Here is an 11,124-nt window from a genome sequence, read left to right as displayed (position 1 = left end):
TATGAGATATACAAGATGATAGAAGAGTGTTAACCGTCTATTGTCACAACCCAGCTCAAGGCTGGAAAGAGTAAGGAAGAGCACACAAGTTGTTAGTAACTAAAAATGAATTTATTTTAAAGAAATTTAAAAGACACTAAATCGAAATACAACCAAAAGACCGAATGCCACCAGCTTGTAGTGTAGTGCAGCTGGACGAGCTGAGGTGAACGTCCCTGACGACCAAGTTCCTCCCATCAGAGCCTGTCAGAGAGGGTCCTTTAATTTGAATATGTTCAGCTCAGTTGTCATATGCTAATTAGATATGGTTTGTGGTTTTTGAAACCTTTATTATGCTTGTATCAGCAAAATAATTTAATTTTGATTATACTAGATATCCTCTGACATCGTGGGCCAGTCTGTTCTTTTGCTTCTTGAAACGTATCAGTTATAATAAATGAAAAAACTTTATATCAGTAAACACACACAAACACCATTCATTCCCAGAACGTACATTATTAAATATGTAATAAAGTTACTAATAAATGTCAAAAATACTTGGCTAATAATCGATACCTGAATAAGAAATTGAATCTAATGTTTATGATGAGACTCTCCTAACAAGTGTGAATATGAAATCCAAGTCTGTGAAGACACAAGATCAATGTGTTACGTTCACGTTCAGCTTTAAAAAGCGGATTCACAGTTTTGTAAAAACTAAGTCCTGTGTGACTGTCGTCATTTTGTGGACGAGGAGCAAACACGAAATGCATTTCTTGTTAGATTTGTTCGAAAAGACCAAAGATCAAGTCCTGTTTGGTTTCTAAAAGCCAATTTGGCGCCTTGTGGATCTTTTTATGGGTTTGTTTGAAACATGGCGGCGGTTCGTGACCGGCGACGGTGCGTTCAGCTCAGCAGGCAGACGAGCGGCCTCGGCTAACCGCGAGCTGCACGCACCACTGTGGGGCTCACACGGAAACCTTTCTGTATTCAACGTCATTTCAATGGACGACGAACACCGTCGGAGCGGTCCCGCCGGTGAGACGCACAGTGCTGCGGTGCTCCGGGCGGGCAGCGACCCGGCCGTGACCGGCGACCCCAGAGCGCTGCGCCGCCTGACGGCCGCGGAGCGGCGCTGCGGGCTGGAGCCGCGCGTCGGCCGCGCGCACACCGACCTCGAGCCGCGCACGAGGAGGGTGCTGACCGAGTGGATGTTCCAGGTACCCCCGAGCAGCTCAGGCCGTGTGGTCGCTAGAAGTCCCAGTGCCACGAGGCTGAATTCAAGTTCCATGAACGACTTCCCCACAGGTGTGCGAGGAGCAGAGGTGCGAGGAGGAGGTGTTCCCGCAGGCGGTCCGTTACCTGGACACCTACCTGGGCCGCTCCGCCGTCGACACGTGGCACCTGCAGCTCGTGGGGACCGTGTGCATGTTCCTGGCCTCCAAGATGAGAGAGACCGTCCCCCTGACCGCCGGCCGCCTCTGTGTCTACACAGACAACTCGGCGTCGGTCTCAGACCTGCTGGTATGAAGCTCTTCTTGAATTCAAAATCTATATTCTGGATACGAGGGATTATCTCCAGTGTAGACAACAGCTGATCGTCAGGACCTGCCTTCTAAAAGTCCTGGTCCACTAAACTCATCCTTTACTATTCAAAAGTCCCCCCCCCCCCCCCCCCCCCAGTTGTTGGAATTTATCAGTTTTCTCCTAAAAGTGACATAATCTTTTTTTCCTCTAAATATGTCACAACTCACAGATCCCCTCGTAGCAAGGGGCGATAAACCAAAATGGCTGGCAAACACTGCATTATCAATTTTGGCACATCCATGTGAATTATCCACGTGTGCGAAGACGTCTGTATCACGTGTGTGTGTCTGTGTGTGTCTGTGTGTGTGTGTGTCTTTGCAGCAGTGGGAGGTGGCAGTGGTGTCCGGGTTGGACTGGTGTCTGGCCTCCGTGGTGCCCTCTGACTTCCTGGAGCCCATCCTTCAGGCTCTCCCCTTCGTTCGGCCCTTCCACTGTCCAAACATGCGCAGGCATGTTCACTCCTACATTGCTCTGGCAGCCACCGGTAAGTTAAGTAAGTGAGTTACCAACACATGAGGTGGTTTTCACAAATGAAAATTTCAACAAAAGACAAAAAAGGAATGGTTGAGAATATTCTAAGAGACGTTTTTCATTTTGACTTGCTGCTTTCTTGTATTAAAATATTTCTCTGCTCTGTTATAAGGCCAATGTAGCATTCCAGTGCAATAATATTACATAATACCCCTTGTAATTGAATCAATGAGAACATGTTTTTGGTTGGTGAGCACCAAAGGTAAGTGGTGAGATCAAATGACGTTCCATGCAGTGAACAATGGGCACAAAGCGGCCATAACTGTGATTACCATGCGTCAGCAGTTCATTTTGGAGACAGAGAGCTGAGTTTGTGTTATCCTGCATTGTCTGCTTTGAAAGACCTGCGCCCGAGTATTCAGCTGGCCGATTTCCCACAACTCTGTGATGCTGCCCGGGGCAACGGGTCACGCCGCCAGTTAGCGCTGTTCGAGACACACGATGACATTGCAGCCCATAAAATTAGGATGATTCCCGGCTCCCGACATTTTAAACCCATTCGAAAATGCGTCTGAGCGAGGATTGAATGGCTGAGCTTTTGTCTCAGCATTTCTCCTGCCTCAAGCAATTAGGATATTATGTCAGATTATTGGGTTTTGTGAAATGCCTGCTTTTGAGCACTTCCTTTTGTCTGTCAGGGTGTGTCTACTGCGGAGGCACCATCTGTCTGTCTACCACCCAACTTTACTGACTTTCTCACTGTTCAATCTGTGTTAAAGTAATGTTCAGCATCATTTGGAAACATTATAGGATTCTTTTCATCTTGAGTGTACAGGTAATCTGTCACGCTCATCTCTAGACCACAGGTTCTCTGTGTTCTTGCCCTCCACCGTTGCATGTGCCTGTGTGAGCATTACCATGCAGAGGGTCAAGTTGGAGGACCTTGCCGTCTCCTCTGATTCAGTGATGATGTTTTTGGCCAAGCTTTTGGCCATTGATCTGGTAAGGGTAATGTTTAACTGACATTTTCACCTAATGATGACGTATGATTGTGTAGTTCTTTTTCTTTTTCTTAAATATGACCCTGAACAGAAGTCGGTCCTTCTCTGCTATGACCAGCTATGGAGTGTGCTGGAGCTCCGCCTACCCACCTGTTTACAGGACAGTGTTTGCAGACCAAGAGCACACAGCTCAGAGATCAGCTACACCCCTGCTGACATTCACAATGTTGTATTGACACCACTGACAACACACAAAAACACCCTCCCACGAGTAGACCAGTTAGATGTACAGACACGAGAGAGAGAACCAGAAGCCTGAATACCAGGCAGAATGTGTGCCGGTATTGGTTTTAAGTGTTCACCCTGTTGCTTTATTTTGCAATTGCTGAAGCAACTTTGAAATATATGATTCTCATTGTGCTTTTCAACTAATCTACTATTTCATTGTATTGCACGGAATCCTTGTTTGCACATTTTAATTGTGATATTTTTTTTTTTGCGTTTGTCTGTATACAACATAGATTGTTCTGATTCTTTAAATGGATGTTTTTTCATTACGCTATTGTACTGTGTATAAAGGAGTTCTGTTTAACTGTGACATAGACGATCTGTATGTACAGTAGGTCAGTAACCACATTAGCCATCACTTAAGTTCTTTGTTGTTGTTGTTTTTATTGATTTCCTAATACCGGTCACAACATGGCAGATCATATTGCTCACATAAATGATAGGCCAGTTAACTTTGGCAAACAGGGTTTTGTTGTCGTCAAAGAGAAAAAAACAAAAAAACATTAACAGAGCCAGATGCATATTAAGTTATACAAAAAAAAAATTAAACCTGTCTTCCCAGAAAACGACTGACTCCATGCTTTCCCTGTGTCACACTCAAATTATACATTAATCAGTGATAATGAGCCGCTCGGTCCTCATACAATTCTTCGAATCCCAGTTTTGATCAAGAACTTCCTAGGTTAATTTTTGCAAATGTACAGGCTTTAAACTCCTGATGAGCATCATAACATGTTGAATAAAAAATCTTTAAATTCCAGTTTCTGGAATATACAGCATGTTGGGCAACCCTTGTTATATGGGCTTAATACTCAAATGACAGCTGGTAAATAAATTATAGGGTTATCAGGTTTCCATGGTCTGATAGTGCTGCTCACAACAGCTGATGTACCCACGTCTCACCACCAGGGTGTATTTCATTAAACAGGAATTGGATGTTAACATAACGATAAGTGGCAAATTTTAAACCTTGAAAAAAAATTGTTTGGCAGTTTGTGTCACCAGGATGTAGCATAGTTAAGTCAGATGGTTAAACTTTTAATCCGACTTTATGAAATACTGTACCACCCAAGGTGTCTTTCACATTAAAATGCATGTTCAATTTCACCCAAGCTCCATGAACAATCTTCCAATTTCAGTTGAAGGGTTACACATTAAGTCTGTGCCACATTATACACAGCATGCAGTAATTTGCTGAGGCCCATGGATCCCTTTCAAAATACAAGCTGCTGGTTTTACGAATGCTAACTTGTGACCATAATATTCGATTTTAGCGGCTCCACCTTTCCTGTGAAAACACACACGCACGCCACCTGTGCACTTACTGTCAGCGTAGGCTTGGCTGCAAAAGCTGGTTCTGCTGGTTACACTCGTGACTCAAATGTTCCATGGTTGTTATTATTCAAGTCATTATCCAAACAAATCATTAAAAAAGCAATTTAAAAAAAAACGGCTCTTAGAAAGCTGAAGTCCCTGCACAGACGAACGTCCATTTGGCACCTTTTGCTTGTGCTTTAAAAAAAGATGGACAAAAAGATCAAATTACATTTGCTCTTTGGTTTCCATGAAATGTCATTTTCCCAAACTCAGTGTAATCTGTCACATAAGCTACATGAAGCTTGCACATAATCGTAACATTAAACCGTTTATTGCTGTAATCTTAGATAAACATAAAACTGACAGCTGATCGACTATCAGAAAGTTAGATTCCAAAGCAGCTTTTAAGTCATAAGCCCTTTCTCAAACGGATCTGTTGACAATAAACCGACACCGACTTTGTGGCTTTAAAGTATTTAGCCACAAAGTCGGTAAGTTCTACTGTAACTCAAAAGATACGTTTTCTAATTTATTATGTAAATGTTCTGAAAACTCAGACGTGTTTTGGTTTCAACGTGCATTTTCAATCTCAATGCTGAGATTGAGAGTTTCTGACAGCAGCCCTCTTCGCCTGAGAATCTTTGAAATGGACACTTAACTGCACTCACTTATTCAACAGTGTGTTCAACACCGTGGCCTCTGGTTCATTTTAGCCTGTTTTACTCCAAAGCATAATTTATCATTCACCATCTTAAATAAAATCTGGTGTTGAACAAGAAGCCCCCCCCTTTTGGTGCTGTGCAATTCCTTAACCTAGCCACAATGATTTAGTGCACTGGTAGTTTCACATGATGCACTTTGGCTCTCATGTCCTCAGTAGTTTACAGTCATATAAAAATACTGAATGACAAACAAATCTTTCGTCGGCGTTCCTTCACTCATTGCTGGCCTTCAGCGTGCTGTGGAGCCTCGTATAACCATGGCCTGTTTGTACGCCTCTGTTACATTATCACAGTCTGTTAGGGAGAAGGCACTGTCGGCCACCCCGGACTCATAGCAGCGGTTCCAGGGCCTCAGCAAGCCGTCCCCAAGAATCCCGTCTCCTTGGATGTCCAGCAGGTTGTCTGCAGACACACTTCCTCTCATGCTAGTCTTGGTGGGTTTATCAATTTGTGTTGACGGGCCCACGGGGTCCGGCAGATCCAGCTGGTCAAAGGACTCCGAGGACAGAATGCTGTCCTCGCTGATGGCCCCGCTTGGTCTTGACCTGACAGCCCCACGCGGTAAACAAGCTGCCAGCTGGTCTAGAGAGCCGAACTCCTGCAACCCACCTGAGGAGAACTTTCCATTACGCTTCAGGATGCCCTTCCTATAGGTCGGTGCTGAAGGGCACTCTTTAGTTTGTGGTACCAAGCCAGAGTCACTGTTCTCAGGAGAGGAGGAGTAGTATCCCGACTCTTGCTCTGTGGGCTTCTTCAGGATACCTTTGCGAGGCACCAGTGCAGCAGAAGGGGCAGTAGGTGGTGCGTACAAACCCAAAATGTTCTGAGCCTCCAATGGACCCGCAGCCGGGGTTTCACTCATCACTTTCTGTTTCACACTGTTACGTCTCTTCAGTATACCCTTTGAGGGACGACTGTCTGTGCTACCTTCATTAACAGTCTGGGAGATGTTGTTTTCCTTCCGAGACCTTCGCAGGGAGCGCTGCCGGACTACATCTGCCCCACCAGCAGGCTGTGAGCGGAGCAGGCAGCGCATCTTTGAGCCGTTCTCCAGTAAAGGCCTGGATGTACGACGCAGCCAACTAGCGACACTGGCCATCCCAGCAGGGTGTGATGTGGCTGGAGCGACTGTTGAAGAGGTTTGCTCTGCTGTACAGCTCTTTGTCTCTGCCAGTAAAGGCTTCTGGAAACCCCAGTTGAGCCACCAGTGCCCTGCAACCTCCTCTATCGTAGCTCTGCGCTCGGGATTTACCATCAGCATCCACCGGATGAGCCCACATGCATCTGGGAAAATGAAAATCAACATTTTCAGAAAATGAAGTGCAAAGTTCACACAACTGAATAATGTCTCGGCCCATTTGAAGAAATGTTGAGCAGAAAAATTCACCTGAGGGGTTATTGGGTTTTCGGTAGTTTCCGGTGCTAATCTGCTGAACCAGTGCCTTGTGGTTGTTTCCATCAAATGGCATAGTGCCATGAACCATCGTATACAACAATACACCCAGAGACCAGGTGTCCACCTCTGGCCCGCGGTACGGCCGTCCATTGACAATCTCTGGGGAGGCGTACAGAGGGCTGCCACAGAACGTTTGAAGAAACTCGTCACCATGGTAGAGGTTTGACAGGCCGAAGTCTGCGATCTGCCAGGATCAAGAAATGGGTGTCAAGCATCATTACCCCTCATCCATTAGCTCATAACACTACTCTGATTTCAGATATTGAAGACTTCCTGAAATCATCTTTTATGGCACAAAAACTATTTAAAATCACTATTAATTCTATTTTTCTTTATTCCCTTTTGTTTTTATTGTATGTTGAATTACTTTCTTTTACTGATGTTTCTATTTCTACTATACCCTTTGCTCCTGTAACATGGCAAATTCCCCCATAAAGGGGCTGATAAAGGATTATTTTATTCCATTTTATCTTATCGTACACAATAAATCAAAAGCTGAGCAGGGTTTGTTCCTCGTGCATACCTTGACACTGCCGTTGCCATCTAGTAAAATATTCTCCAGTTTCAGGTCCCGGTGAACTATTCCATTCTAAATGGGTGGCAAAAAAGGATATTTAGTTTTGTGAAACAATAATTTTTTACAATGATACATTTTCCTCTCAGGCCATTACGCATCAGTTTACTCAACCCTTTCTATATTACGTAAAAAGGATAAATTTTTACTGGATCAGAACACGTTCTTCAGTTCACCCAGGGAAGACTTTGTTCTGCTACGTCAGCTATTCTCCATTGTCACACACTCTGCAGGGGGGAATGCCTCTGACTCGGGCAGCGTTTATATTTGTGTCACTCTCAAAAATGCAGGTCAGCTACTTCTTACGTATGGGTACTTGTTGTAGCAACGGACACATTCTTTGTAGGGTTATGTTATGTAGCATTCATTTATTATTTACATGAAGGCACATCAATCACTAACATCACTATGCCGTAACTGATAAAATGAGTGTTTAGACTGACTTTTTTTTTCTTTTCGAAAACTGCTTTACGATGGGAAATGTAATATTTATCAAGACATCAGCAGTCAGTGAAAAGTGAAAAGACAGATGGTTAACACAAATTATGACAGGGCAATTCACTCTGTAAATATTGTCCTGCAAACATAAATGCAGTGCAAAGTGCTTAAGAGCCACGCTATAAATGTTCTTACTCACACAGCTCTGGACGACAGTGTGTGTGTGTGTGTGTGTGTGTGTGTGTGTGTGTGTGTGTGTGTGTGTGTGTGTGTGTGCCCTTCTGTCCCATCACACCCTCATTAAACAGTGAGACCATGCATGTGTGTGTTGGGACGGCTGGCCTTCGGCCCTGACGCCAGCTCTCTACAGACCAACTGTTCATTTAGCCCTGTACCGTTCTCACAGCCTCCCTGTTCAGATCAGCGGGCTGACAGTGAATAATGCCCATTATGTAATTTTGGGGGGTGACAGTTCCCGTGGAAAAGAAAAAAAGAGCTGAGCAGCTAGTGGAGCTCTGCGTCATAAGGTTTGACGTAGCAGCCAAGAGTGAAGATTTGACAAGGCTAATATACTGTAGTCTAGCATAGCAACAACTTTAGTCCCCTTTGATTCTACTTTCTTTAAAACAACTTCATATGTCCCGTATGAAAGTAATGACTTGAGAGAGAAGCCTTACCTGATGGCAGTAGTGCACAGCCGACACAATTTGTCTGAAGAAGTGCCGAGTCTCCCGCTCAGAGATGCGTTTCTTGTCACAGATGTAGTCATACAGGTCTCCCCGGCTGGCATACTCCATCACAATCACAATCTTGTCCTTGTTTTCAAAAACTAAAAGACAAAAAAATAAACAACAGAACACTTTTAATTGATAAGGTTTCAAATCCAACTGATCAACCAAAATTATTTTAATTAAATCATCAGGAATTGTTGTATCATGAAAACATGCAAACACTGTGCAACACCTACAGGTTTCGAATGAGGATGTGCCTGCATTTGGAAGATATGACAGATTTCCTGTTCAACCCTTTGTTCACATTGATTAGGATGAATGAGGCCCCTTTGATAACTGCACTGCAAACAAATGCAGCGAGGAGGAGAAACACTGGGTGATGACCATCTCATCAGGCGTGAGGGGCAATGGAAGACACTGGCCTCTGCACAATATGCCGCAGTGCTGACTGGGTTCGACAGGGTACCCACGCTTATGTAACCTAGAACCGGCCCTCAGCACAAAGACTTGCGTGACTAAAATCCTGACTCTCAAACAGAGACCAATTGAGACGCATCTTTTTCCAGGTATTGCATTTCACTCTGCACGTGGCTCATAGGGACTTAGTCACGTTTGTAAAGGTAATCGGTGAAACAAAACCCAAACGTGCAAGCAAACAACAACGACACACAGTCGTTTTAAGTTTTGAATTCTCTACCTTCATAAATGGTGATGATGTGCGGGTGGCAGAGTGAGGACATGATCTCGATTTCTCTGCGAATGTGGACCATGTCTTGCTCATCCTTGATCTTCTCCTTTCTGATGGACTTAATGGCAACCTTAAGGAAAAGGGAGAAGTATGCATTTACATGAGTATTTGAAAAGTATGATCTCAGTCAGACTAATCAATAAATACATAACAGCTTTACTGTTATTAGGAGAGTCCAAAGTTTACTTTCAAGCAAAACTGGGCACAATTGCAGGAAAATGGTGAATATTAAAACATTAAGACAAGAGAAAAACTGTCAAGATGAGTCACGAAGCCATTAAACCGACTTGGATATGTTAATTTATCTCTGAGAAATGAGAAAAAAAATGTTTTAAGGCTTGTGAATTTAACTTTTCCTTTGTAAGAGTAAGGAAGTCTTTCAGTTTTCTTTCAAAAGTTACATAACCTCGCTTTAACAGCAAATCATTACTTTAATACAAAAGGGGCAGCAGCTACAGTGCTGTCGCAGTAGTGGTGAGTAAATCTGTGTATTACAGTAGATGAGGCCTCTGTATTTAGTAGAACAAGGTAGAAAAAAACATTCCATGTACAGATCACCCTCTTGTGAGAGGAATCATGGGCAGTGAACCGAAAACTCTGCTGTGTTGTTTCTAACAAGGCAGAGTGGACACCGGGTCAAGTATTGTCTGCTGTAAAGAAATCTATTGTCTTCGGTTACGTCTGCAAGGACCATAGAATAACGAAATTTAAATCTGAATAGCCTCCGTTGGGGTCTGTAATTCTAGACCCGTCGTTGAAGGGGCTCTGACGAGTCTTAACGCATGTCTTTATGTCGAGTTTGTCTATTCAAAGCTCAGATGCCTGGGATTCCTCTGTGCACAGAGTGCGTCATCAGTCTACCCCAGGGTTAAAGGGCGTCGAGAGGCCCCAGATGGCCCTGGTGGTGGGGTACCCACTCGCTCCCTCTCCTTTCTATCGCTCAAGGCTGCAGACACCAGAAAAATGAGTAAAAGCGTTGACTTGTCATATCAGCGTCAACACACGACTGTCTCCTGCCGTGAGTCACTGTCTGGCCCGGTGGCTCCTACAAGTCAGCACAGTTTCACACCATACAGTCTTTTCCCCCCCTGATTCCAGGAACGGCGGTTTCCTGCGTTTTTTTGCATAGCTGTCAGATGGACTGGGCTCATGCTCATGATGAGTTCACACTGCTGTGAGGTTATCTGTGTGTGTGTGTGCAGTCTTTGTCATCGTCAGTCTGGCCCACGCAGTGAGCATCGAGAGGTTGACATCTTGACATTTGAAAGAAATTTCACACTTCGCTCCTGGACAAACACTCTAAAACCATATTTGTTGCACCAGCTCTTCCTAAGTTCAAACTTAAGCTCGTTATAAACACCAAATGAAATCGAGATTCACCACACAAAGTGTTTCTTGCTCAAATGTTGGTAAATTCTCACATCCAGTCACTTACTGTAAAGGTGTAAGTAAGTAAAACTAATCAACTTAACAAAACATCACGTCAATGACGTTAAACCTGAATAAGCAATTGTTACTTATATTTCATTTAATCAGATATTTGCCACTTATTCAAGGCTGCATGAATACTACTATAGTCAATTGTCCTCCTATCGCCTTAAGCCTTGCGAAATTGTGACGAACATTTTTGTGTGTTTTGAGAGGGAGGGGGGGGGGGGGGGGTTATAGATCAAATTATTCAATAACTTTCCATTTCACAGTTTGGTTTGGTAGTTTGACCTATGATGCATCTAAAATTGCAGGCCACTCTCTCCTATCACACTCTTCAACCTCTAATGTTATCGTTGGAGATGTTTCACACCCAGCAGCTCT

The 11,124-nt window shown here is 43.9% G+C and overlaps 2 protein-coding genes across 10 annotated transcripts in view; one reads left to right on the top strand and one right to left on the bottom strand.

Annotated features, from left to right (window-relative positions):
- Positions 1-80: 80 nt before the first annotated feature.
- Positions 81-3,892, top strand: ccnd3 (cyclin D3). 8 transcript variants are annotated; one of them, XM_047332684.1, is made up of 5 exons: positions 81-1,199; positions 1,288-1,503; positions 1,849-2,050; positions 2,873-3,039; positions 3,119-3,892. In XM_047332684.1, exons 1-5 carry the CDS (start codon positions 837-839, stop codon positions 3,272-3,274), a joined length of 1,104 nt encoding a protein of 367 aa, XP_047188640.1. In that variant the 5' UTR covers positions 81-836; the 3' UTR covers positions 3,275-3,892. The 8 variants fall into 8 exon arrangements, with proteins under 8 accessions (XP_047188640.1, XP_047188639.1, XP_035487091.2 ...); XM_047332683.1 differs by having other exon boundaries at positions 3,095-3,892; XM_035631189.2 differs by having other exon boundaries at positions 660-1,199; positions 3,130-3,892.
- nuak2 (NUAK family, SNF1-like kinase, 2) overlaps positions 3,686-11,124 on the bottom strand; it is a 10,752-nt gene continuing 3,313 nt past the window's right edge. For both annotated transcript variants that reach the window (XM_035631168.2, XM_035631169.2), the window contains 5 exons: positions 9,262-9,382; positions 8,511-8,662; positions 7,345-7,410; positions 6,753-7,005; positions 3,686-6,649 (listed from right to left, as the gene is read on the bottom strand). In XM_035631168.2, the coding sequence (XP_035487061.2) occupies positions 5,595-6,649; positions 6,753-7,005; positions 7,345-7,410; positions 8,511-8,662; positions 9,262-9,382 (1,647 nt within the window). In that variant the 3' untranslated portion in view covers positions 3,686-5,594. The remainder of the gene's footprint in view (positions 6,650-6,752; positions 7,006-7,344; positions 7,411-8,510; positions 8,663-9,261; positions 9,383-11,124) is intronic.

This window comes from Scophthalmus maximus, chromosome 6, assembly GCF_022379125.1.
Source record: "Scophthalmus maximus strain ysfricsl-2021 chromosome 6, ASM2237912v1, whole genome shotgun sequence".
NCBI classification, from domain to species: domain Eukaryota; kingdom Metazoa; phylum Chordata; class Actinopteri; order Pleuronectiformes; family Scophthalmidae; genus Scophthalmus; species Scophthalmus maximus.
The sequence above is the reverse complement of the archived record's forward strand: the minus strand, read 5'-3'. Positions and strand labels throughout refer to the sequence as shown.

Excerpts from the sequence above, each read along its gene's own strand:
- ccnd3 (XM_035631189.2), top strand. The coding sequence starts at position 837 with ATGGGTTTGTTTGAAACATGGCGGCGGTTCGTGACCGGCGACGGTGCG. Across the intron at positions 1,200-1,287 it reads TGACCGAGTGGATGTTCCAG|GTGTGCGAGGAGCAGAGGTG; the intron begins GTACCCCCGAGC and ends ACTTCCCCACAG. Across the intron at positions 3,040-3,129 it reads AGCTTTTGGCCATTGATCTG|AAGTCGGTCCTTCTCTGCTA; the intron begins GTAAGGGTAATG and ends GACCCTGAACAG.